Source organism: Podarcis vaucheri, assembly GCF_965113315.1.
Source record: "Podarcis vaucheri genome assembly, chromosome: 2".
NCBI classification, from domain to species: Eukaryota; Metazoa; Chordata; class Lepidosauria; order Squamata; family Lacertidae; genus Podarcis; species Podarcis vaucheri.
In genome coordinates this window covers 126,094,827-126,122,768 of record NC_138760.1, presented here as the reverse complement: position 1 = coordinate 126,122,768, position 27,942 = coordinate 126,094,827, and the positions used below count along the sequence as shown (strand labels likewise).

The following is a 27,942-nucleotide window of genomic DNA, read 5'->3' as shown; positions in this document are numbered from 1 at the left end:
GGAAGGAAGTCGATGTTTTATGTTTTATGTTTTATGATGTAACTTTTTTGAATGTATCTGTCTCTTTTTGCGTGTATGCTTTTTTCTTTTCTTTTTTTTTTCTTCTTATTTTTTTCTTTCTTTGTGTATAAAAGAAATTCAATAAAAAGTATTAAAAAAAATAACACTCTAGACACAGGCTGGAAAATACAATATTGAAATATTCTATACTGTTCTAATGTCTCTCTCAACCAAAGGGGTCATGGACTTTGAAGACACTCGAACTCAGAACGCAAGGGAGAAGCGTGCTAAGAGGAAGGCATGCATGGCAAACCCCAGCCATGATCAACTCCCGCCTGGAAAGCTATGTCCCCACTGTGGAAGGATGTGTGGGTCCAGAACTGGCCTCCACAGTCACTTACGGACTCACTGTTAAGACTGTGTTCATGGAAGACAATTTTACTCTGCTACGCCAAAGAAGAATAATTTCTCTCTTGACTGTGTATTGAGGCTTATTATACAGTATATGTTTTTCAACAGCATTTGTTCATTAGAGCTGTGATCTGAGGGGCTATACTCTCATTGCAAAGATACGTCATTTACATACGTCAACAGAATACCAGCGAATGCACTTGTGTCTATGAAAAATATCAGATCAATTCACACCAGATTAACAAATTTTGGGGATGGAAGAAATATTAAAGCACCGCTATATACAAGTGATGAATACATCGGAAATAATGCATGAGGAAAAAAATAGAACATAGCTATGTAAATCTAACTCTGATCAGGAGAATAATCTGCAACACAGCCACTAAAAGGAATAAAAATTCTAATGGAAGCAAATTCTAATTCTGAAGACAATCATTGGTTTACTCTCTGTAGGAGTTATTTGATATGATTAAATATCTTCCCACACGCCAAGCCTTTCTGTTTCCCTTGTACGGGTTCTTTTCAGTTTAGTAAGGGAGTCCTTGTCACATAAGTTCTTTCTATTGGCCAACATTTCTAAGATTTCCTCCCTGTATGAGTTCTTTGATGCAACTTAAGATGGCTACTCTGACTGAAGCTCCTTCCACACTCCGAACATGTATATGGTTTCTCTCTTGTATGAGTTTGTTGATGTGACTTAAGGGAGTGACTGTGACTGAAGCTCCTTCCACACTCCGAACATGTATACGGTTTCTCTCCTGTATGAGTTCTTTCATGCGACTTAAGGGAGTGACTGTGACTGAAGCTCCTTCCACACTCCGAACATGTATACGGTTTCTCTCCTGTATGAGTTCTTTCATGCGACTTAAGGGAGGTACTGAACCTGAAGCTCCTTCCACACTCCGAACATGTATATGGTTTCTCTCTTGTATGAGTTTGTTGATGCAACGTAAGGTGGCTACTCTGACTGAAGCTCCTTCCACACTCCGAACATGTATACGGTTTCTCTCCTGTATGAGTTCGTTGATGCAGTGTAAGGAAGCTACCACGACTGAAGCTCTTGCCACACTCCAAACATTTATACGGTTTCTCTCCTGTGTGCAATCTTTGATGCAAGGTAAGGGAGCTACCACGACTGAAGCTCTTGCCACACTCCGAACATGTATACGGTTTCTCACCTGTGTGCAATCTTTGATGCAATGTAAGGAAGCTACCACGACTGAAGCTCTTGCCACACTCCAAACATGTATATCATTTCTCTCCTGTATGAGTTCTTACATGCGACTTAAGGGAGTGACTGTGACTGAAGCTCCTTCCACACTCTGAACATGTATATGGTTTCTCTCCTGTATGAGTTCTTTCATGCGACTTAAGGGAGTGACTGTGACTGAAGCTCCTTCCACACTCCTAACATGTATACGGTTTCTCTCCTGTATGAGTTCGTTGATGCAATGTAAGGGAGCTACCACGACTGAAGCTCTTGCCACACTCAAAACATTTATACGGTTTCTCTCCTGTGTGCAATCTTTGATGCAAGGTAAGGCTACCACTCTGGCTGAAGCTCTTTCCACACTCCAAACATGTATATGGTTTCTCTCCTGTATGAGTTCTTTCATGCGACTTAAGGGAGTGACTGTGACTGAAGCTCCTTCCACACTCCGAACATGTATATGGTTTCTCTCCTGTATGAGTTCTTTCATGCGACTTAAGGGAGGTACTGCACCTGAAGCTCCTTCCACACTCCGAACATGTATACGGTTTCTCTCTTGTATGAGTTCGTTGATGCAACGTAAGGTGGCTACTATGACTGAAGCTCCTTCCACACTCCGAACATGTATATGGTTTCTCTCCTGTATGAGTCCGTTGATGCAGTGTAAGGAAGCTACCACGACTGAAGCTCTTGCCACACTCCAAACATTTATACGGTTTCTCTCCTGTGTGCAATCTTTGATGCAATGTAAGGGAGCTACCATGACTGAAGCTCCTTCCACACTCCGAACATGTATACGGTTTCTCTCCTGTGTGCAATCTTTGATGCAATGTAAGGGAGCTACCACGACTGAAGCTCTTGCCACACTCCAAACATTTATACGGTTTCTCTCCTGTGTGCAATCTTTGATGCAAGGTAAGGCTGCAACTGGAGCTGAAGCTCCTTCCACACTCCGAACATGTATATGGTTTCTCTCTTGTATGAGTTTGTTGATGCAACGTAAGGTGGCTACTCTGACTGAAGCTCCTTCCACACTCCGAACATGTATATGGTTTCTCTCCTGTATGAGTTATTTCATGAGACTTAAGGGAGTGACTGTGACTGAAGCTCCTTCCACACTCCGAACATGTATACGGTTTCTCTCCTGTATGAGTTCTTTCATGTGACTTAAGGGAGCTACTGCACCTGAAGCTCCTTCCACACTCCGAACATGTATACGGTTTCTCTCTTGTATGAGTTCGTTGATGCAACGTAAGGGAGCTACTGCACCTGAAGCTCCTTCCACACTCCGAACATGTATACGGTTTCTCTCCTGTATGAGTTCTTTGATGCAATGTAAGTAAGCTACCACGACTGAAGCTCTTGCCACACTCCAAACATTTATACGGTTTCTCTCCTGTGTGCAATCTTTGATGCAAGGTAAGGCTGCAACTGTAGCTGAAGCTCTTTCCACACTCCAAACATTTATATCGTTTCTCCCCTGTATGAATTCTTTCATGCGAGGAAAGGGAGTTGTTGCGACTGAAGCTCTTGCCACATTCCCAGCATTTATAAGGTTTGTAGCCTTGATGAGTTTGTTGATGTGCAGTAAGCCCATTGCTGCGAGCGAAGCTCATTCCACATTCCAAGCACGTATGCGGTTTCTCTCCTGTGTGCAATCTTTGATGTGAGGTAAGGCTGCCACTCTGGCTGAAGCTCCTTCCACACTCTGAACATGTATACGGTTTTTCCCCTGTATGAGATCTATGATGCACAGTAAGGGCACTACTGTTACTGAAGCTCTTTCCACACTCCAAACATTCATGCTTTTTCTCCTCTCTGGGAATTTGGTTTTCACCACCCTGAGACATACAAGAGTCACCCTCCGGCTTCTGCTTTCGTCTCCCCTCTCGCCTGCTGCCTCCATCTTGAACCCTCAGATCCCTTTGCTCTTTGGATCCTTTCGGTGACATTTCTGATTGTTCCCCTTCTGCCAGCATCCCTTCAACATCTCCTGATGGAATAAAAAGGCAAACTGATGAAATGCTAAAGGAGTGTCTTCACCCCAATCATTCAGTCAGGACACCAAGATCCAGGTCCCAGGGCCTTGTGGCAGTTCCCTCACTGTGAGAAGGGAAGTTACAGGGAACGAGGCAGAGGGCCTTCTTGGTAGTGGTGCCCACCCTGTGGAATGCCCTCCTGTGAGATGTCAGATAAATAACTATGCAACCTTTAGAAGACATCTGAAGGCAGCCATGTAGAGGCAAGTTTTTAATGATTTATGCTTTATTGTGCTTTTATATTTGTTGGAAGCCAGCTAGAGTGGCTGGGGCAACCCAGTGAGATGTGTGGGGTACAAATCATGAAAGTATTAATATTAGTATTATTATTTATTGAGTTTATATACCTCCCTATACCCAGAAGTCTCAGCGTGGTTCTCAGGAAAGATCACAGAATAAAAACAACAATCCAATAAAACCCCCTCCAAAAAAAAGTCACATTTGAAAAAGGATATAGGATGTCAAACATATCAACCAAAAGCCTGTTTAAAAAGGAACCTTTTTGCCTGGCATTTAAAGGTGTATAATGAAGGTGCCAGGAGAACATTCCTGGGGAAATGCATTCCACAGATGGGGAGCCACTGCAGAGAAGGCCCTGTTCTCGTGTTGCCACTCTCCGGATCTCTTGAGGAGGAGGCCCACGAAGGAGGGCCTCAGAATATGATCTCAGGGTTCGGGTAGGTTGTTTTTTAAAAAAAAATTATGTAGATAACCAGGAACCAAACTCAAACAGTGAAACCCCCCAGGCGGCCGATACATTGGGTGTACATAAACAATAAAAACATATTCAAATCAACCATATGTACAATTCTATATATATTAAACTCCACACTCCATAAGATTTTAACATTTAATCACCCCATATTGTTCAAACCTACCCAAATAATTCAATATCTTCTAAAACCAGTCCTCCTCTTTCTCACTGACCTTAAACCCTTTCATTTTACGTACCTTCACAGTTAGGTATTCTAAAAAGATAATATTATTCAATTCTCCCCTCCATTTGTTCACCCCTGGCTCTTCTCCATTTTTCCAATTATTCGCTCTAACCTGTCTAGCTGCAATTACCATCAATTTTACCCATTTACATTCCTCTTTTGTTTTTAACCTGGTGCTACCCAAGCTAATAAGAACCATTACCGTATTTTTCCTTATATAACACACATATTTTTTCTCCCAAAAAGGGGAAATGTCTGTGCGTGTTATTGAGCGAATGTGTGGTCCCTGGAGCCAAATGGTGCGAGGGGAGGCAAAAAAAATCAGGCAAAAATCAAATCGCGCGTCTCCTAGAAGGGAAACCTGAAAAGAGGAAGTGGCTGCTTTCCGGCATTCTGCCTCAGGGTCTTACTGCCCACCCACCTCTGTTTCCTTGCTGTGTTTGCTCAAACGGAACGAAGAGCAGGGAAAGCCCCTCCCCTCCAAGCAAGCAGAGGGGAAAGCAGAGTGAAAACATGCAGGAGGGAGAGAGAGAGAGAGAGAGAGAGAGATAGAGAGGGCGCGCTGGCTGGCTTGGGTGGGTAGGTGAGGGAAAACTTTTGCCTTCCTTTCCTTCCTCCCGTTTATACCCCTCTCCTGCATTCTTAGCCAGCTGCTTCTCTGCACACCCCTCTCCTGCTCCTTGTCCCTTCTGTGTTTTTCCTTCCCTCCCCACTTAAAATGTGGTTAAAAAGCATGGATCCACATGGATCCTCAGGATCTTTGCATTGGGTCGCCCAAATTCACCATCAGATCACATAGCATGTCCATGGCTACAGCCTGCCCCCCCAAAACCACGCACCCACTGTTGCCTGGGGCTGCAATGGTGCAAAAACGTGGTTAAAAAGCATGGATCCACAGGGATTCTCAGGATTTTTGCATTGGGTCACCCCAAATTCACCATCAGATCACATGTCTGTGGCCACAGCATGAAGCACAAAAATGATACATCCACTGTTTCATTCAGAATGTTTTTTCCCTTGTTTTCCTCCTCTAAAAACGATGTGCGTGTTATGGTCAGGTGCGTGTTATAGAGCGAAAAATACGGTAATTTAGTTATTTCCACACTTCTACCCACAATTCCCAATATTTCTATACCAATCTGTTTCCAAAACTTCTTAACTAATGGAGAATCCCACCACATATGACTGTGCATTCCCATCACTCCACATTTCCTCCAGCAATTCTTACTTCCAAATTTTGTGATATGATACAACCTTACTGGTGTGTAATACCATTTTTGTACCAGCTTCAACCCCTGTTCCTGGATTATCCTAGAGGTCGCAACAAAGAGTGATTGCTGAAAAATTCTTTCCCAATCTTCATCTAAAATCTGTTCCTGGATATCTAACCTCCAATATTCTTTCAAACTTTCCTCTGGTGATTTCCCCATATATAATAACACATTATACAATTTTGAAACCATTTTGGCCCTATCTAACCTATATTCTTTCACTAATTCTTCGAAGGGTGTAATAATTCTTTTACCACATTCTTTAACTTCTTCTTACTTCAACAGGGAGGAAAGTTGTTTTTTCTGTAACCAATTAATTTTGTTCCAAATTCCACTTTCCTCTTCCATCGTACCTTCTATTTCCCAACTTTTCTCTATATCCTGAATTGAGATCTCCTTTAATTTATCCCCTACCTCTTTTGGGATGAGCTCCCGTAACGGGCCCATTTTATCATAATACCACATTTTGGTAAGGGGAGAAAGATCAGGAAAAAGCTTCCTTCTCCACTTCTTCCATACCCAAATGGACCCCATAAATGTTGATATTTTTTCTACTCCCTTTTCCCCTTTCCTCCTATCAAATCTTCTTATTTTCCCTCAAACCGAATCATAAGATGTCTCAACTGGCAAGCTTCATAATATGAAACCAAATTGGGAATCCCCCATCCTCCACCTTGGGCTCTATGATACCTATATCTGCCGGCCATCCTTGGTTTCTTGAATGCAAAAACAAACCTATCGATTTTCCCTTGCCACCCCTTCAAAATCCATTCCAGTATGTGCCAGGGTAATACATAAAAAAGACAGGTTAATCTGGTTAACAAAATCATTTTAACTAAGGCAATTCTTGTACTAATTGATTCCTTCCTTTTCTCCCATATTCTCAACTTCGACTGAATACCGCTCCAAATTTCTTTATAATTTCCCCCTTCATTTTTGGAGGGGGAAAAGTGCGTCCTATAGAGCAAAAAATACGGTAATTCTTTCCGGAGGTCCGTTCTTAACCTGAAACTGTTCCTAACCTGAAGCACCACTTTAGCTAATGGGGCCTCCTGCTGCTGCTGCGCTGTGGGAGCACCATTTCTGTTCTCATCCTGAAGCAAAGTTCTTAACCTGAGGTACTATTTCTGGGTTAGCGGAGTCTGTAACCTGAAGCGTATGTAACCTGAAGTGTATTTAACCAGAGGTACCACTGTGCCCAATAATTCAGAGACTTCTAATTGAGTTTTATGTTCCACATTAAACACATCATTGGTGATTTAGAAAAACTAACTTTTAACCCTGATACTTTTGAAAATCCTTGCAAAATTCTTTTTAATGGCCCCATTGGGGTCTCTAGGTCCTTGACCGTCATCATCATATCATCTGCATACATTGTCATTAACTCCCCCTCTGCTCTCCTTTCCCCCGGGATTTCAAATCCTTTAATCTCATTATTCTTTTTGAGTTTCATTGCTAATGGTTCCAATGCTAAGATAATGAGCATGGGAGAAAGTGGACACCCTTGTTTTGTACCACTTAGCACCTGGGCGTACCCCCCTGCCGACCCACCAATTCCTACCATTGCTTTGGACTCTGTACATATTGCTTCTATCACATTTTGAAATTTCACTCCAAATTTATATTTTTGCAGTATCTTTTTCAAATAATCCCAATCCACCGAATCAAATGCTTTATGTATATCCAATGACATGAGAGTAAGAGGCAGGTCCTCATTTTTCACTAAATACACCATACCCATCACCTTCCTAACTGCCTCCACCAAATACGTCTGAGGCATAAACCCAAATTGCTCTTTCCCCACCAATTGTACAATATAGTTTCTATAATACATATTTGTAATCGATATTGGCCTATAAGAGTCCGGCAGAGTTTGATTTTTCCCTGGATTGGGAATTAATACCAACCTTGGCTCCAACCAGAAGGTGGAGTTGAAGCTCCATTCAACATTCCTTGGTACAGTACAGTCACAGGTGGCACCAATATACCCTTAAAATGCTTATAATACACCACACTGTACCCATCCAATCCTGGTGCCGATTGCACATTCATAGAGTCGATTGCTAATCTAACTTCCTCCTCTGTTATATCCTTATCTAATTCCCTTCTATTTTCTTCTTGTAATTCTGGGAGCTCCAATCCTTCACAAAATTGATCCACCTCTTCGTCCTTAATTCCTTTATTTGCATACAATCGATTATAAAATCCTAAAAAGGTCTCCAATATCTTATTAGGGTCTGTTTCCAATCCCCCTTTATCATCTCTAATAGCTCTAATATTTTTCCTTTCCTGATAATTCCTAATTTTATTTGCTAATATTTTCCCTCCTTTCCCTTCAAATTCATAATATTTGTGTCTACTATACCATAACTTTAAAGTGGTTCTATTTATATCCAAAACTTTCAACTCTTCTCTCTTTTGATCTATTTTCCCCCTATCCTTCTTTTGCTTAGACATCCTAAATTTCTCCTCCAATAACCTAACTACTTCTTCTACCTCCTTAATCCTTCTATCTTCCCCTTTTTTTAACATTGACAAACTCTGAATACATTCTCCCCTAATGGCTGCCTTCACTGCTTCCCATTTTGTTGCTAATGGGATTTCTGGGTCTAGAGTCTCCTCAAAATACCTTTCTACCGCAATTTATATTTTAACTTACTCTGCTCATCAGCTACCAACCAAGGGTAAGACCTATTAATGTGACCTGTTTGAAGGAAAGAAGATATGGGGGCATGCTCAGTGATCTTAATCATTCCAATATCCATTCCCTTCACCCATTTCCTAGCCTCTTGTGATATTAAAATACCATCCAGTCTTGAGAATGTTCCATGTGGGCTAGCATAAAATGAATATGAGTAATCCTTGGGGAACAACTCCATCCATAGTTCCAATAATCCAAACCTCCCACATAACTTTTTAAACTTCATACCCTTTTCCTTTTTGGAACTATTTCCCCCTTGTAGATTAACATTAAAGTCCCCCCCCCAACCACTTTTGTATAAGGCGAGAATTTCTCAAGCTTCTGTAAACACCTATAGAGAAAATCCAGCTGGTGCTTCTTAGGGGGATAAATTGACGCTAAAGGCACAGGCTCACCCTCCAAGCAACCTTGAACAAAAGCAAACCTTCCATTCTTATCTCTTAACACCTTATTCTTCACAAAGTCAACATTGGATTTAATTACTATTCCCACCCCTCTACTTTTCAAAGTTCCAGAAGCCATAAATTTTTCCCCTTTTACAAAGCCAGGGAAATTAACCTCCCTCTTCCCACCCCCCCACTATATGTTTCTTGCAAAAAAACATCATCATCAAATCTACTTCCCAATCCTCACTCGCTTCACCTGATCAACCAAACCTCTAACATTAAGAGCTTTACACACAATATTCACATTCTTTATCACGTCTTGCCCAACCATCTCACTTCTCCTTTTCCCTCCTTTTGTACCATACCCGCCTGGAGGTAAACCCAACCCCAACCACCATCCCAACTAACCCTACTGTGAGCCCTACCCTTTCACCCCCACAAAAAAGTCCAGGAAAAAGAAACAAGAGAATAACTGTGTGCCGCCAAACTGTGTTCATACGCAAAACTTAGGTTCATAAGGATAGAAGTATTGTGGTCCTGAGCCATTTAAGGCTTTATAGGTCAAAATTTGCACTTTGAATTGGACCCAGTAACTAACTGGCAGCCACTGCAGTCAGACCAGGATGGGTGTAATATCCTCGAACCGCCTTGCTCCAGTGAGCAACCTGGCCAGTAAATTCTGCACTAGATGAATTTTCCAAATTGTCTTCAGAGCCAGCCCTACGTATAACGCATATCTATATCTAACCTTGAAGTTCCCAGAGCATAGACAACGGTAGATAGGCTATCCCTGTACAGATAGAAGCTTAGCTGGACCACCAGCCAAAGCTGATGGAAGGCACTCCAGGCCACCTTGACCCCAAGCCCTATGGGGAGCCCAAGGAAGGTCCCCCACCTGCCAGAGTTGGCCTGCAGGAAGGAGAAAGATCTGCCCCTCCATTGGGAAAAGATGTCCTACTCCCATACAAAGGGGGGAAGACCTATAAATGAATCATCTTAGCTGAATTATATAAAGAATGCATTAATTATGGGAAATGTAAATATAATATATACTCAGCCCATCTGGCTGAGTTTCCCCATGACATCTGATGGGAGGGTGTTTCACAGGGAGGGCACCCCTAATAAGAAAGCCCTCTGCCTGGTTCCCTGCAACCTCACTTCTGGCAATGAGGGAACCGCTGGATCTCAGTGTCCGGGCTGAACGATGGGTGTGGAGACGCTGCTTCAAGTATACAGGACCGAGGCCATGTAGGCCTTTAAAGGTCAGCACCAACACTTTGAATTGTGCTCAGAAACGTACTGGGAGCCAATGCAGATCTCTCAGGACCAGTGTTATGTGGTCCCTGCGGCCACTTCCAGTCACCAGTCTAGCTGCCGCATTCTGGATTAGTTGCAGTTTCTGGGTCACCTTCAAAGGTAGTCCCACGCAGAGCGCATTGCAGTAGTCCAAGCGGGAGATAACCAGTGCATGCACCACTCTGGTGAGACATTCTGTGGGCAAGTAGGGTCTCAGCCTGCGTCCCAGATGGAGCTGGTAAACAGCTGCCCTGGACACAGAATTGACCTGCGCCTCCATGGACAGCTGTGAGTCCAAAATGACTCCCAGGCTGCGCACCTGGTCCTTCAGGGGCACAGTTACCCCATTCAGGACCAGGGAGTCCCCCACGCCAACCTGCCCCCCCAAAACAGTACTTGTGTCTTGTCAGGATTCAACCTCAATCTGTTAGCCGCCATCCATCCTTCCCCGCCTTCACTGGTTCTCATTTGAAAGAGAGGCAGAGCTGGGTCTCATCCGCATATTGATGGACACCCATCCCAATCCACTGATGATCTCTCCCAGCGGCTGCATGCAGATGTTAAAATGCGGGGGTATTATGGGAAACATATGGGAAATACCATTTGCAAAAGCGTGTGCATTAGGCGAGATCTGCACCGAAATGCCGACCAACTTTCAAGAGCTCTATTTAAAAATAATAAGATGTGAAAATCTGGACAAATTGATGACTAGAAAAAGGAGACAGAGGAAAAGAACTTACATTGAAATGGTTTGCCTAATGGGGTTTTTTCATCCCTCCCCACACTCCCTCCAGCTGTCCCCCCCCCCCGTCTCTCCCCCTTTATATAATACATACGACCCACCTCCAGCGCCTCTGCGAGGAAGGAAAGCCGCCGCCATGACAGGTATCTCTCCCCCCACCCCACCCCCAGGAGCGGGACAGGAAGCGGAAGCTGCAATTCTCCCGACAGCCTTTCCCCCCCCTCCGCTCTAGGAATATCAGTTCTGTCGCCGCTGCTGTTAACCGTTTCAGAGCCGAGCGGCAGGAGCCTCTGGGCTTCTCCGGGCAAAGAGCGAGGAGAGGCGCTGGTCTCGCCTCCGGAAAGCCCCGCTGGATCAGCTGCGCGGAAGCCCTAAAACGTTTTCTAAACTATTTATTATTATAATTATTTTCAACTTTCAAATTAACAACGATATTCCTTTCGGTACACAGATATCCAATCCAAATTTGCAATAACTGACTCCCCCCCCCCCGTTTCCATCCCACCCTTTTATTCTCCTTGCATTTAATTACTATATATTTCCTCAATTAATTTCACCTTCATTCCCCTCTCCTAATTCTATTTTTAGTTCATAAATGTTACATCAAACCTGCTAATGTTTTGACGTTTTTACAGTGTTCTCTAAAATAGTCTATAAGGCTTTCCCATTCTAGATTGAATTTTTTCTCATCTTGGTGCCTGATCTTCACGGAAAGTTTAGCCATTTCGGCAGAGTCCATCATCTTTCCATTCTTCTTTCATTGGGACCTTGTCTTCTTTCCACATTTTCCTATGTGGTGGACGTGTAAAAAAGTAAAGGGCTTCTGGGAAATTTTTAAACAGAACAGAATTTTTAAACAGAACAGAAATCGTGTGGTGGCAGCAGGAGGCACCATTTGCTAAAGTGGTACCTCAGGTTAAGAACAGTTTCAGGTTAAGAATGGACCTCCAGAACGAATTAAGTTCTTAACCTGAGGTACCACTGTATTATCTACAGATAACGTCTGGCCAAGGGTACCGGCGTACAGCTTCCGGATCATGTGGCCAGCATGACCAAGCCGTTTCTGGCGAACCAGAGCAGCGCATGGAAACGCTGTTTACCTTCCCGCCGGAGCGGTACCTATTTATGTACTTGCACTTTGACGTGCTTTCGAACTGTTAGGTTGGCAGTAGCAGGGACCGAGCAACGGGAGCTCATCCTGTCACCGGGATTCGAACCACCAACCTTCTGATCGGCGAGTCCTAGGCTCTGTGGTTTAACCCACAGCACAACCCGCGTCCCATTTTATAGTTTGGGGTAAGGCGATTGGTTTTTTATGGGGGTTGTTTTGAATTTTATTATGTATTTTGTGGTTTAATATACTGATTTTATTCTGAGACCCCTGGGTATAGGGCAGTATATAACAATGATGGGAATCAGAAAAATTTGGGAGCCACTGTGTTAAAAGGGGAGGGGGTCACAGATTGCATTTCAACTTTTCTGCGTTATTTATGTTCCTACCTTGTGAATAGGCTGGGCGAGGGGTTGGTGGGTATATGGGCAGCTTCCATAGAGTCGTTGAGTTGGAAGGGACCCCGAGGGTCCTCTAGTCCAGCCCCCTGCAATAGAGGAATCTCACCTAAAGAATCCCTGACATATGGCCATCCAACCTCTGCTTGAAAACCTCCAAGGAAGGGAAGACCATTCACTGTCAAACACAGATTCCTGTAAGCAATCACATTGTGATGGAACTGGATCTGAGCCAGGTGGCACTAATAGTGAGGAAAGGATCTGTAACACCCCAGACCTTTGGCGAAAGCCTGCAGAGTTCAGGCAAGCAGAGAGGAAGGAAAAGCATAATGTCCTCTCTCACTGCATTTAACCCTCAGAGGACCAAAATCTCTTCTGCCTGGGGAATCCCAAAACTGAATTTATCCGCTTTTCCCTGAGATGAAGCACCTGTTGGGAACAGTGGGACTGACTCCTGAGAAAACCTTCATGGGGGGTGGGGGGTTGTAAATGGCTTCTTAGGGATTGCATACTTTTTTTTTGGCTATTTCATCTTTTGTAGGCTTTACATGCAGCTGTGCATATATGGTTGGGATTTTTTAAATCCACAGTTCAGGAAAAATAAAACAATGGCATTATCAGTAAATAAAAATTAAAATGACTATTTTCTTATTAAAAATAATTAAAATAAACAGTAAACATGGATTAAAACACAGTGAAAGTGACTGCGTTGTATCAATAGGCTGGATACAGATATTTTTTCTATTTTTTCACTGCCCTGTTGGGCAAATCCGGTACATCGTATTTCCAAAATTAATTTCCTAACGAGTCGCATGTGCACAGAGAAACAGATCCCCACAACGAACCAAGGTTTCCTGGCTTAGATCCAGGCGTTCCTGTGGACTTCAGCAGCAAACCTGGCCTTAAGGATCTGCTTGCCGCCCTCTCTGGTGGAGAATGGGCAACCTTTGGCACAAGAAGTGGCAGAGCAGGAAACAGACACATTGGGGTCTGGGCAGGCTCTCTGCCATTGGCGAACAATGGCTTGGGCAAGCCTTATAGTGAATGACACACATGGGGGGGGAATAGGGCTGGGGGACAACAGTGGGCAGCGTCTGACAAGGCAACACAGAGAGTGGCATGAGCCTGAACAGCAGCAGATCCCATGGCTGCAAGGACGCAGAAACACACAAGCTCAGCAAGGCAGGGGGAGAGACGTCGTCAGAGGAAGAGGCCGTTTGCTCCCTGAACTCCTCTCTAATTGGAGCTATGAAAGATGCCATCTACAATTGAATCAGCAAAGTTCACGTCCGTATCCTCCCCTTTCACTAAAGGAGGATTCCCACACTTGGGTCTCCAGATCTTTCGGGACTACAACTCCCATCACTCCCAGCTAGCAGTCATAAGGGATGATGGGAATCGTAGTCCAAAAACAGCTAGAGGCCCAAGTTTGGGAAAGCCTGCACTAGAGTACCTAGGGCAACTGTTTTCCTAACACAGGCATTTTTTACATTTCGGTGCAAATATATCTCTAAAACTGCATTATAAAAAAATTAAAGCTCTGCCGGATGACATAATGAGGATGCAACGGAGGCAGAAAAGGATACAGTAATTTCTTTACTGCCTTCACTGCCACTAGGTAGGCTTGATAATGAGCCCCTACCAGTGTTTGATGCATTAATCTGAATCTTTCATCCACTGTATTTTAAGCCATATTTTAATTAACTGGTTTTTTAAATTTTCTATTACATTTTATTGTAATTTATATTTCATGTCAGCCACCCTGAGCCAGGTCCTGGCCAGGGACGGCGGGGTATAAATAAATTGTTGCTGTTATCATTATTAATGTTATTACTAGTTTCAGGGGCAGCCCCTGCAGGTTTTCCAATGCTTAAGGGTTTGCCTTGACCCCAAGCCCTATGGAGAGACCAATGAAGTTGGCCTGCAGGGAGAGGAGCAGGAGAAAGATCTGCCCTTCCATTGGGAAAATATTTCCTACCACCATAGAAAGGGGGAAAGACGTATAAAGCATTATTTTAGCGGAATTATATACAGAATGCATTAATTATGGCAAATGTAAATATTAGGGGAAATGTCCTTTGCAAAAGCGTGTCCATTAGGAGAAATCTGCACCAAAATGACCATCAATTTTCAAGAGCTCTATTTAAAAGTAATAAGATGTGAAAAACTGGATAAACTGATGACTAGAAATTTTTTTACATTGAAACGGTTTACCTAATAGGGTTTTTTTTATCCCTCCCCACACTCCCTCCAGCAGCACCTCCACTCTCCCACCCCCACCCCCCGTTATAATATATGATATGACCCACCTGCAGCGCCTCCGCGAGGAAGGACAGCCGCCGCCATGTTCGGCATCTTCCCCCCCAAGCGGGACAGGAAGCGGAAGCTCTTTTTCTCCCGTCGGCTTTTTTTTTTTTCTTCCGCTCTAGGAATCTCAGCTCTGTTGCCGCTGCTCTTAACCGTTTCGGAGCCGAGCAGCAGGAGCCTCTGGGCTTCTCCGGGCAGAGAGCGAGGAGAGGCGCTGGTCTCGCCTCCGGAAAGCCCCGCTGGATCAGCTGCACGGGAGCCCCAAAAAGTTTTCTAAACTAATTTTTTTATAAAAAATATTTTATTTTCAAAACAACAAGAGTTCCCCTTTTGGTATATAGATATTCAATCCAAATTTGCAATAAATGGCTTTTCCTCGCCCCCCTCCTGTTTCCATTCCCCCCCTTTATTCTCCTTGCATATAATTACATTTCTCCAATTAATTCCAACTTCTTTCCCCCCTCCTAATTCTATTCTTAGTTCATCAATGTTACATCAAACCTGCTAATCTTTTGACGTTTTTACAGTGTTCTCTAAAATAGTCTATAAAGTTTCCCCATTCTTGATTGAATTTTTTCTCATCTTGGTGCCTGATCTTCACGGAAAGTTTAGCCATTTCGGCAGAGTCACTCATCTTAGTTATCCATTCTTCTTTCGTTGGGACCTTTCCTTCTTTCCACATCTGGGCTAGTAGCATTCTGGCTGCTGTAGTCGCATAAATAAACAGTCTCTTTTGTTTCCTTGGCAATTCTCCTCCTATTACACCTAGTAAAAAAGCCTCTGGGTTTTTTTCAACAAACGTAATTTTAATAATTTTTTAAAGTTCATTGTATATCATTTCTCAGAAGCCCTTTACTTTTTTTACACGTCCACCACATAGGAAAAAAATTACCTTCCTTATCCTTACATTTCCAGTATAAATTAGAGGTATCTTTATACATTTTAGCAAGCTTTACTGGACTAAAATACCATCGGTACATCATCTTAATAGAATTTTCTTTTAATGAACTGCATGCTGTGAATTTTAAAATCTCTTTGCACAGTTTTCCCCATGATTTACCTGGTATATTATATCTTTTGCCAAGTGTATCATTACAGCTTTAACCTCTTCATCCTTTGTCTCCCATTCCAACAGTAGTTTGTACATTCTTGATAACAATTTCTCATTATTTTCTAATAACTCCTTTTCAAACCTTTAGAAATCCTTCCCAATCTGTTAACAGAGCTGTTATATCCTCATATTCTTTCACCATCAATTTGTATTCTACTTCTGTTAACAGATCTTTGTATGTCGCCCAATTTCCTTTCATGTTTACCTTTTTTACAGATACAGCTCCGAAACTGCCGACACATTTGCAAAGCTAAGCAGGGTCCAGTATGGTTTCAAATTGGATGGGGGACCATGTGTTGAGATTCCTGCATTGCAGGGGGTGGACTAGATGACCCTTGGGTCCCTTTCAACTCTACAATTCTAAATTTTCTCACCAGGTTCTCGTCCTCTGCCCAGCTCAGGAGGAAACCTTCGGCCAGGGCCACCGCCTGGGAACTGGTCTCCGCTCCACATTCCCTCACCCAGCTCTCTGTCTCCGCAGGGAGGACAGCCAGGAACTGCTCCAGGATCACTAAATCCAGGATCTGAGCCTTGGTGTGTCTCCCCAGCTTCAGCCACTGACGGCAGAGATGGTGGAGTCGGCTGCAAACCTCTCGGGGTCCCTCAGCTTGGGGTCCCTTGGCCTCTTGGAAGTGGATCTGACTGAGCTGTAGGATCGCTTCCTTCTTCTGTCAGATTCCTTCCTGAAGCAAAGACTGTTGGAATGAGGGGGATCCCTTGCCCTGCAAAGCCACAAAGATGTCTTGTGACAATCCTGTTATTAACACTCTAGAGAAAGGATTAATTGATTGTTCAATTTCCAAATGCAATTCCACTCCTCCTCCTCAAAATAAAAAAAAAATGTATAAATGGTTTCTAGAAAAGAAGAAAATTTCTAAGTGATACATGCCATTGGATCCTTTAAAGTGTTTTATGGTAACGTACCATTGCATACCATTCTTGAGAGTCCCATAGACTGCAAGAAGATCAAACACATCCATTCTGAAGGAAATCAGCCCTGAGTGTTCACTGGAAGGACAGATCCTGAAGCTGAGGCTCCAATACTTTGGCCACCTCATGAGAAGAGAAGACTCCCTGGAAAAGACCCTGATGTTGGGAAAGATGGAGGGCACAAGGAGAAGGGGAAAACAGAGGACGAGATGGTGGGACAGTGTTCTCGAAGCTACCAGCATGAGTTTGACCAAACTGTGGGAGGCAGTGGAAGACAGGAGTGCCTGGCGTGCTCTGGTCCATGGGGTCACGAAGAGTCGGACACGACTAAACAACAACAACCATTGCATTCAAAACAGTAAATGGACCATTTTGACTCCCAAACTGACCAAATGTTTCTCTGCAAGGAGGGAGAGGGAAGCTTCCCATTGCCTCAGGAATTAAGTGATTACCATCTCAAAGGAATGGGCAGACTACCAGGAAAGACAATCAGATAAGGCATTATCAGATAACCTGGCAGACAGGAGTTAAACAAAGCACTCAGATTTCTGTTGCAGACCGCCTTTTCAGTTAGAGTTTACAACTCAGGGCTCTCACTCCAGATTAATCTCAAAGTTGTGGTGCCAGCCGCAAGACCGGGCCTTTGCGCATCTCCGGGAGAGGCAGAATTTGCAAGAGCCGCGGTTCTTCTTTTCTAGAAACCATTTATACAATGGTTCGAGAACACTGTCCCACCATCTCGTCCTCTGTTGTCCCCCTCTCCTTGTGCCCTCCATCTTTCCCAACATCAGGGTCTTTTCCAGGGAGTCTTCTCTTCTCATGAGGTGGCCAAAGTACTGGAGCCTCAGCTTCACGATCTGTCCTTCCAGTGAGCACTCAGGGCTGATTTCCTTCAGAATGGAGAGGTTTGATCTTCTTGCAGTCCATGGGACTCTCAAGAGTCTCCTCCAGCACCAGAATTCAAAAGCATCAATTCTTCGGCGATCAGCCTTCTTTATGGTCCAGCTCTCACTTCCATACATCACTACTGGGAAAACCGTAGCTTTAACTATACGGACCTTTGTTGGCAAGGTGATGTCTCTGCTTTTTAAGATGCTGTCTAGGTTTGTCATTGCTTTTCTCCCAAGAAGCAGGCATCTTTTAATTTCGTGACTGCTGCCTGGACGATATACGCTATCTTTATTGTCATTGTCCCATACAGAACAATGAAATTGAAAAACTACATAAAACATTCAAAAACCCCTAAAAACTCTGAAACCCCATTTTAAAATACAATATACTATAGAGACTCCTTATGCTGCGTTTAGAACCAGAATTGCATTTGCGTAGAAACTGTTTCTCAGGCGGCCAGTCCTGGCTTTTATAACCCTATACTGTACCTTCTTCCAGAAGGCAGAAGCTGAGGAAGGAAGGGTTAAAGCGAAGCGGAGGAGAGCGATTCCTAGAGAGGAAGGAAATTGGGAAAGGAGAGGGGGGGAGCGTGTCCTCTAAAGCAAAAGACTTCACCCCTCCAGCTTTGCAAAGGGAACCTTGGAGAGAAGTCGGAGGTTTGGTGCGCGCAAGGAGCGCAAAGAGAAGATTTTTTTTTGCAAGCCGGAAGCCGGTTCCTGGAAGGTGGTGCGCCTCCACCTGGGGAAAGTGGCCTTTGTCCTTTCCACCCGGGGGTGTGTGGATCTGGTGAGCCCCCTCCTCTTGCATTTGGGTGAAGGAGACCCACAGAGAATATGGGGAGGGGGGAAATGCAAGGGAGAAAAGCGAGAGGCGGGTTGCAGAGACGCAGAGTAGCTGGACAGTGACTGGAGAGAAAACGGGCAAGAGGCAAGGGGTTGAGCAGAGCAGGTGCCTTAAAATAATAGCATTGTAGAGTTGGAAGGGGCCCCAACCCTCTGCAATGCAGGGATATCAACTACATTGGCCTTGCATCGGTGCCTTAATTTTGTTGTTGTTGTTTAGTCGCGTCCGCCTCTTCGTGACCCCCTGGACCAGAGCACGCCAGGCCCTCCTGTCTTCCACTGCCTCCCAGTTTGGTCAAACTCATGCTGGTAGCTTCAAGAACACTGTCCCACCATCTCGTCCTCTGTCGTCCCCTTCTCCTTGTGCCCTCCATCTTTCCCAACATCAGGGTCTTTTCCAGAGAGTCTTCTCTTCTCATGAGGTGGCCAAAGTCTTGGAGCCTCAGCTTCAGGATCTGTCCTTCCAGTGAGCTTTTTAGGATGCTGTCTAGGTTTTCATTGTTTTTCTTCCAAGAAGCAGGCGTCTTTTAATTTTGTGACTGCTGTCACCATCTGCAGTGATCATGGAGCCCAAGAAAGTATATCTTAATATATATTGCATTGATTGAGCTCCAAGCATGAAGGGTCTGGAAACCTAGCCTTAGGAGGGCTGTCACGTGGAAGAGGGAGCAGGCTTGTTTTCTCCTGCTCTGGAGGGCAGGATTCGAACCAATGGCTTCAGGTTACAAGAAAGGGGATTTATTATGTACTGAGTTGAATAGGATCCAAAAGGCAGGTCCTAGAACAATAGGATTCCGAATGCAGCAGTCTGATTGGTCCACAGGAGCCACCCAATCCAGCCCCAGGTAGAAGTGAATCCGCAACCAGATTGGCCTACAGGTGAATCCTGGAATTAGCCAATCACGTGAGGCCCATTGTGTAAATAATGTATATAAAGCAGACATTCTGGGGGAACTTCCATTCCTCCTCACCACTATGAGCTGTCGACTCTGAGTGTATTTCAGGATTCCAACTCAACATTTTGGAAAACTTTCTGATGGTAAGAGCTGTTGGACAGTGGAACGCTTTCCCCCGGGAAATTGTGGGGAAATTGTGGACTCTCCTTCCTTGGAGGTTTTTAATCAGAGGTTCCGTCCGTCACGGATGTGTAAGAAACGTAAACATAAATCTGCCCTTATTCCCTTATGGGGGACACAAGAACCCTTATAGAGTCGTTTGCAGGTTCTCCATCAGTCAGAGAAAAGAACAGAGGCCAACCAGAGAATATGGAGAAGCAAAGCAGCTCGTAAGCCTGATCTTTACTGAACTGTTGCAAAAGGTTGCTCTCCTCACCTGCAGGAAAGGAGGAGGACCCAGAACAAAGGTGTTCCCTCCCTTATATAGACATTTTAAATTGCCTGCCCTGGAGTCCAAGCTCACCCCCAGACACATCATGCCCACATCACAGAAAGGGTGGTCTACAACAGAAATCTGAGTGCGTTGTTTACCTCCTGTCTGGCAGCTTACCTGTTAATGCTTACTTGATTGGATACCCTGGGGAGCCTGTCCAGTCTTTTGTAACGATAAATACTTAGTTCCTGAGCCAGGTCACAGGCTCACCCTATTCATACACAGACATACCCTTAAGACGGGATTTGTGAAGGAAAAGACAATGGGGAGGCTTTTCCATTTTCCTTGACCTTGCAGAGAAATCATTTGGTCAGTTTGGGAGTCAAAATGCATCCGGGGCTTTTTCCTGTGCTGCTTCAGACATGTGGTTTATATATCTATGTATGGGTTTGCTTGGTACATTTATGAACATTTATTATATATATATAAGACCTTAAATTTTTTATTTCAGTTGCTTTAGCTGAGATTCCTGCATTGCAGGAGGTTAGACGAAATTTCTCTTGGTATCTCTTCCAGCTGTGCAGTTTTATGATTCTATGACATCATTTTTCTAGGGCTTGCCTAGAAAAAGAGATGGCAAGTTGTAAATATTAACTAACTGGAGGATATTTCCCCTTCTCTTCCAGGATCCTGTGCCTTTGAAGCGGAGGCTGTACATTTCACCGAAAATACCCTGATGGATCCGGACCCAAGGGAAGCCCTGGAGGAGGAGAAGCCTGGAATCGTGGCCTTTCTGGGTAAGAGCCCCCTTTCTCCTTGGTTGATGGCGAAAAACAATAATCACAGACTATTTTTGCCCCTTTTCTTGTATGTATCCTTGCTACATAAATAGCAACACCCTAGAGGTCCCAGGCCCTAAGGAAGTCAGATTAGCTTCAACCAGAGCCAGGGCCTTTTCAACACTGGCTCCGGCCTGGTGGAACGCTCTTTCTCATGAGACCAGGGCCTTGCAGGATCTGATTTCTTTCCGCAGGGCCTGTAAGACAGAGTTGTTCCACCTGGCCTTTGGCTTGGAGTCAGTTTGATTCCCTCCCCCTCTTTCTTTTTTCCTTTCTCCTCCTGCGATGAGGCTGCATTTTAATGTTTTAATGTTGTATTTTAATCTTGTTTTTAAGTTGTATTCATTCAACTTGTTTTTATTATTGCTTGTTAGCAGCCCTGAGCCCGGCCTTGGCTGGGAAGGGTGGGGTATAAATAAAAAATATTATTTATTATTATTATTACATTTCGTCACCCTGCATCTTTGCCTTCCAGCCTGGCTGGACTTCCGGGGTTCCTTTCCAGGAATCTCTTAAGCTGGCAGACCTTTGTCAAAGCCACAACAGATGGTGGCAGGCTTGGATGTTGGATGTTCACCGCCTTCCTTGATTTTAGAAGAAGCTGGAGGGTGCCCCAAGGTTGCAGTCTCATATGGACACATAAGAGCATCAGACATGCCCTGTTTTTGATCAGGGAAAGGAAGGAGATTAAATTATTTTTTATTATTAGTCGCACTCTTTCATAGGCGCCGACTCCATGGGGCCTGAGAGGGCCCGAGCCCCCTCAAAAATTCGTTTGGGGGGCTCCGCCCCCCAATAATCTCCGGCATCCCTCCAGCAGAGCGCCACCGCCGCCCCTCCCCCAGCCCAAAATGCACAGGATCGGGCTGCATGCCTCCTGCCCTCCCTCCCGAGCAAAAGCTCCACCCAATTTCCTTCGGAGCTGATTAATAGGCGCAGCACGCTCTCCCCTATTCGCTCACGAGGAGGCAGCGCCACTTTATCTGCATATTCATGAGCTTATTTATTATTCATGAGCTTTCGCGGGCTCCCCCAATATTTTTTATAAGTTGGCACCCCTGCACTCTTTTGCTTCTTGCCCCCAAATCCTTCCCTTGCCCCCATAAGACCTAATCCCCAGCCTCAATCTTTTCCTGTATGTGGGAGGTGATTAAATAATAATAATAAATTCCAGACTTTCCACCTTCCCCCTCCTTACTCACAAATCCTTCCCCTGCACTTAGTCTTCCCCCCTCATCCTCTTAGTTTCACATCACATTCTCCCTCCCTGATGCTCCAAAATCTCAACCCTAGAGAATGGTGTTCAAGAAAGAATAAGAGATTCTATTCTATTCTATTCTATTCTATTCTATTCTATTCTATTCTATTCTATTTTTTATTAAAATTTTCTGTTTTACAATTTTGAATACGTACTCATTCAAACATCCTTAGGATATCAGTGACTTCCCTTCTTCTCTTTCCGTGGTTCATTTTGCTAATCATAAATCCCTGCATGTTTTACAGAAACTGTACCATTCAGTATTCCATTATTACATCCATCAAAACTTATTTACACTCTTGAATTTACCTTAATGCTGCCAACGTTTTCAGGTGTGCACAATTTCCCTTCCTATATTCAATAAACATTTTCAAATCTTCTCTAAATGTATGTTCTTCTTGTTCTCTTATTCTATATGTTAAGTCTGCAAGCTGCGCGTATTCCATCAGTTTATGTTGCCATTCTTCTTTAGTTGAGACCTTGCTTGTTTTCCATTTTTGGGCAAACGAAACACAAGCCGGAGTAGTGGCATACATAAATAACCTTTTTTGACACCTGGGAATTTCTGTCTGAATTATCCCCAACAAAAAGGACTCTGGTTTTTTGGGTGAAAGTGCTTTTAAACATCCCCCCCCCCCAAATTCATTGTGGATTGTTTCCCAATACGTTTTTTTACCCTTTTACAGGTCCACCACATATGAAAGAACGTTCCCTCAATTTCCTTGCTTCTCCTCTGTATTCTAAAAGGGCAAGGAGAGAGGTTTGCCTAAAAGCAAACTTCCCTCAATCTTGAGTCCTTCTCTTGTCGGACTACAATCCCCATCATCCTTAGCCAGCATGGCCAGCAATCAAAGATGATGGGAGCTGTAGTCTCAACAACACCTGCATGGCATGCTGGCATGAATTTTAGCAACTTAACAGCGTAATCCTGTACATGCCCATCTGATTCCGAACCAGGTTTTAAGGACCTTGTATTAGTTTGCAAAGCCCCAAACAACTTAGGTCCAGGCTACCTCAGGGACCGCCTCGTGGCGATCACACACAGGGCCCCCGGACGTTTGATGGTCTATTGACCCTGTGCCACCTCTGCCATTGCTTTTTCCGCTGCCACCACCCCATATCTCACGGGGACACATGGAGTCCTGTCAGTTGTTAACATAAACAAATAATCAAGTTTATTTTAAAATGCAGGAACAAGCTTATGGTTTCAGTTAATTTTACTTGGCACTTTCTTATTCTTAGTTCCTAACAACTTCAAACTGGTTCCAGTTACAGATAGGTAGCCATGTTGGTCTGCCATAGTCAAAATAAAAAAATTCCTTCCAGTAGCACCTTAAAGACCAACTAAGGTATCTGAAGAAGTGTGCATGCACACGAAAGCTCATACCAAGAACTAACTTAGTTGGTCTTTAAGGTGCTACTGGAAGGAATTTTTTTATTTTAACTTCAAACTGATTATTCCCAACTATCTATCTGACTCCACCTCACAAGTCCTCTCACTCTCTCACAATACAACTCTACCAACCCACATCTAAACCTCCCTCTTCCTTCTTCAACTCCCAAACCTCAACTCACTCCCAAACCTCAACTCTCAACAACCCAAACCTCAACTCAACTGACTTTCAAAACCTCCCACTCTAACTTTTACTCCCCCCTTGCATTCTCACTGGCCAAACACATCACACCTATTTTAACCCTTTCCTTCTGACCCACCCTAGGAGGCAAACGCCTGAATTACAATTAAAACCTACTTCAGTGATCTCAAGGTTGCCCGGAGCAACATTTTTCAGCCACCAAATGCCTGGGTGGACAGGAATCGTTTCTTTTCTTTTTTGATAATAATTTTTATTAGTTTTCAATTATAATTCAATAATAGCCTCATTATAACAATACCAATTTATAATACAATTACTAATACCAATCGTTCAAATACCGAATTATGTAATTTAGATAAGGTGTGTTAGAATTGATGGTTTGATGATTTTTTTTTTCTGCGTTCCAAAATCTTATAAATATCAATTACATTCCGGTCGTCATAATAATCCCTTATACAACAACTGCAATATTAATAACTTATATTTGTATTGACACCTTAAATGATTTATAAAACTACAAGTGAAGCACTCAAACTATATCCTTGTTCTTCCTGTGTGTGGCAGTTACTCTGTGCACGGTGTTTCTTCCTGTCCCTGTAAAATGTCATGTCCATCTTTTCCTGGTTGTTGCTGTTGCCTTGGGCGGAGCAGATATCCCATTGTTGTTCCATAAATATCTCCCTCACTCTGTCCCATCCGTTGTTGTTTTGCAAAACAGGAATGTTTTCGGATTCCTCCTGAAAGATAATAATGATAGAGGCAGGCTCACCTCACTAGGGAGGGCACTAGGGAGGGAGCCACCACCGAAAAGGCCCTGTCATTTGTCAAAATTACAAAGAGGTACTCACTGTTCTGACCCTTGCCACGAAAAGGTTGTCCGCCCCTGTTTTCCTTCTTTGATATCAGACTCTTATTTCCCACTTGGGCTGTTACTAATTAATTGTCTCTCCTTTTTCCAGGACATGACAGGAGAGAGAGGGAGAATGAAGATGAACCACACAGGGTGTTGTTAGACAGAACCGGATGTGAAGAGGAGGAAGAAGGGAGAACAAAACCCGAAGTGAAACACACACTAAGCGAATCCTCTGCTTCTCAGAGCGCTGAGATTTCTGAAATCCCAGTCCAAGAAAACATAGGTGAAGGAGAAGAAACGACCCAGTGCCTTGTGTGTGGGGAAAGCTTTACCTGCAAATTGAGCCACATTGCTCATTGGAAAATCCACACAGGGGAGAAACCATTTAAATGTTCGGACTGTAACAAAAGCTTCAGCGATAAGTCAACCCTTAGAAAACACCAGAGAATCCACACGGGTGAGAAACCATATAAATGCATGGAGTGTGGACAGAGCTTCAGTCAGAGCACAAGCCTCACTTCCCATCACAGAATCCACACAGGGGAGAAGCCCTATAAATGCTTGGAGTGTGGAAAGTGTTTCAGCACTTGTAAATATCTCACGATTCATCAGAGAATCCACACAGGAGAGAAACCATTTAAATGCCTGGAGTGTGGAAAGAGCTTTAACAGGAGAGATGCTCTTACTTCACATCAAAAAATCCACACAGGGGAGAAACCATACAAATGCTTGGAGTGCGGAAAGTGCTTCAGCAACAGCAAGTATCTCACTTCACATCAGAGAATCCACACAGGGGAGAAACCGTTTAAATGTTTGGAGTGTGGGAAGTGTTTTAATAAGAGGGATGGCCTTGTTGCACACCAAAATATTCACAGAGGGGAAAAACCATATAAGTGTTTGGAGTGTGGGAAGAGCTTCAGTAGCAGCAAGTACCTGACTTCTCATCAAAGAGTCCACACGGGAGAAAAACCTTTTAAATGTGTGGAGTGCGGAAAGAGTTTCAGGCAGAAGATAAATCTCACTACCCATCAACGAACTCACACAGGGGAGAAACCGTATCCGTGCTTGAGGTGTGGAAAAAGTTTTAGCCAGCAGACTAACCTCACTGCACATCAGAAAATCCACACAGGGGAGAAACCCTATAAATGTTTGGAGTGCGGAAAGAGGTTTAATCATAGCACAAGCCTCACTCACCATCAACAACTTCACACGGGAGAGAAACCCTATAAGTGTGTGGAGTGCGGGAAGAGCTTCAGTACGAGCGCCAGCCTTACGTCACATCAAATTATCCACACAGGGGAGAAACCCTATAAATGTCTGGAGTGTGGAAAGCGGTTTAGCGATCGCAGAAACCTCCGTTCACATCAGAGAATCCATACAGGGGAGAAGCCGTATGTGTGCTTGGAGTGTGGAAAGAGGTTTAGTCATAGAACCAACTACAGTTCACATCAGAAAATCCACACAGGGGAAAAATCTTTTAAATGCTTAGAGTGTGGAAAGAGTTTCTTTTTCAGCACCAGTCTGATTTCGCACCAAACTCTCCACACAGGGGAGAAACCGTATAATTGTTTGGAATGTGGGAAGAGCTTCAGTAGCAACAAATACCTCACAGCTCACCAACGAATCCACACGAGGGGGAAGCCATTTAAGTGCTCAGAGTGCGGAAAGAGCTTCCGTCAGAGTTCAGACTTCACTTCTCATCAGAGAACCCACACAGGGGAGAAACCGTACAAATGTCTGGAGTGTGGAAAGAGGTTCAGTACTAGCAAATACCTCGCTTCCCACCAACGGATTCACAGCGGGGAGAAACCATATACATGCTCAGAGTGTGGTAAGAACTTCACACACAAGACAAATCTCACCAAACATCAGAGAATCCACAGAGCAGATAAACCACAGAACTGTTAAGGAATGCAGAATTTGTTTCATCTAATCCTGAGGTCTGTTTTGGAATTGCTGTTGGTGAATGTACTGAATCTTAATCCAAGATGGAGGCACTATTGCTAGGGGTGCTGGCGACTTTGAGACTGGTTTAGGGATACTCCTTAGGGATACTCCTTCAGCTCCTAGGTTTTGCAGCTGAAGATAAGGCTTACTCTCCCTTGCTGTACCCTTTCAAGATAAACCTCACTACACATCACGGAAAAGGAAAACAAAAATTCCTGAATTGTTGGGTTAGGCAACGCAACGCATCCTCAATTCTCATCCACAAATTCACTCAGGAGAGAAATGAGATAACTGATCTGAGTTTCAAATCAGAACCAGTGAAGGCGGAGAAGGTCCTGTGTGAGTGCCTGGAGGCTGTTGGAGGATGGATGGCGGCTAATGGATTGAGGTTGAATACTGACAAGACAGAAGTACTGTTTCTGGGGGACAGGAGGCGGGCAGGTGTCGAGGATTCCCTGGTCCTGAATGGGGTAACTGTGCCCCTGAAGGACCAGGTGCGCAGCCTGGGAGTCATTTTGGACTCACAGCTGTCCATGGAGGCACAGGTCAATTTGTATCCAGGGCAGCTGTCTACCAGCTCCACCTGGTACGCAGGCTGAGACCCTACCTGCCCACAGACTGTCTCACCAGAGTGGTGCATGCTCTAGTTATCTCCCGCTTGGACTACTGCAATGCACTCTACGTGGGGCTACCTTTGAAGGTGACCCGGAAACTACAACTAATCCAGAATGCGGCAGCTAGACTGGTGACTGGGAGCGGCCGCCGAGACTACATAACACCAGTCTTGAAAGACCTACATTGGCTCCCAGCATGTTTCCAAGCACAATTCAAAGTTTTGGTGTTGACTTTTAAAGCCCTAAACGGCCTCGGCCCAGTATACCTAAAGGAGCGTCTCCACCCCCCTCGTTCTGCCCGGACACAGGTCCAGCGCCGAGGGCCTTCTGGCAGTTCCCTCACTGCAAGAAGCCAAGTTACAGGGAACCAGGCAGAGGGCCTTCTCGGTAGTGGCGCCCGCCAGGTGGAACGCCCTCCCACCAGATGTCAAGGCAATAAGCAACTACCTGACATTCAACAGACATCTGAAGGCAGCCCTGTTCAGGGAAGTTTTTAATGTATGACATCTTAGTGTATTTTTGGTCTTTGTGGAAGCCGCCCAGAGCGGCTGGGGAAACCCAGCCAGATGGGCGGGGTACAAATAATAAATTGTTATTATTATTACAGAAAGCGCTACGCCAGGGAAAAACCGTATAAAAGCCTGGTGTATAGAGGGAACTTTTCTTGGAAGACCATTGTCACTAAACATCAAAGAATCCACACAGCAGAGAAACGACAGAAAAGCCAGGGGTGCAGAATGACTCGGAGCTGAACTGGTTTCCTTCTGGTTTTCTTAAACTACATGCTCCTTGGTTGGGGCTGCTGGAAGTTGTAATCTGAGGGCACCAGGTTGGAGGACAGCTGAACTATAGTCACAGCACAATCCCCGAGTTAATTCTGGAGTGGCCAGTATTGACTGTATTGAATTCTAATGGACATGAGA

At 44.2% G+C, this 27,942-nt stretch overlaps 4 protein-coding genes across 6 annotated transcripts in view; 2 read left to right on the top strand and 2 right to left on the bottom strand.

Annotated features, from left to right (window-relative positions):
- The window catches only part of LOC309524675 (uncharacterized protein), a 121,925-nt gene extending 105,305 nt beyond the window's left edge, over positions 1 to 16,620 (bottom strand). The window contains exon 1 of one of the 2 annotated variants that reach the window (XM_082209547.1): positions 16,296 to 16,620. In XM_082209547.1, the coding sequence (XP_082065673.1) occupies positions 16,296 to 16,374 (79 nt within the window). In that variant the 5' untranslated portion in view covers positions 16,375 to 16,620. Of the gene's footprint in view, positions 1 to 14,812; positions 15,209 to 16,295 lie in introns of those variants that run through there. The other variant, XM_082209549.1, reaches the window with a different exon arrangement.
- LOC309525047 (uncharacterized protein) overlaps positions 1 to 27,942 on the top strand; it is a 274,308-nt gene that overhangs the window by 140,797 nt on the left and 105,569 nt on the right. The window lies entirely within an intron of this gene.
- Positions 986 to 11,154, bottom strand: LOC309524797 (uncharacterized protein). 2 transcript variants are annotated; one of them, XM_082209849.1, is made up of 2 exons: positions 11,096 to 11,154; positions 986 to 3,614 (listed from the first exon to the last, which is right to left on the bottom strand). In XM_082209849.1, exons 1-2 carry the CDS (start codon positions 11,130 to 11,132, stop codon positions 1,819 to 1,821), a joined length of 1,833 nt encoding a protein of 610 aa, XP_082065975.1. In that variant the 5' UTR covers positions 11,133 to 11,154; the 3' UTR covers positions 986 to 1,818. The 2 variants fall into 2 exon arrangements, with proteins under 2 accessions (XP_082065975.1, XP_082065976.1); XM_082209850.1 differs by having other exon boundaries at positions 986 to 3,611; positions 11,096 to 11,153.
- LOC309524787 (uncharacterized protein) lies at positions 18,329 to 26,486 on the top strand. Its single transcript, XM_082209828.1, has 3 exons — positions 18,329 to 18,528; positions 20,600 to 20,710; positions 24,565 to 26,486. The coding sequence occupies exons 2-3, from the start codon at positions 20,650 to 20,652 to the stop codon at positions 26,364 to 26,366; spliced, it is 1,863 nt and encodes a 620-aa protein (XP_082065954.1). The 5' UTR covers positions 18,329 to 18,528; positions 20,600 to 20,649; the 3' UTR covers positions 26,367 to 26,486.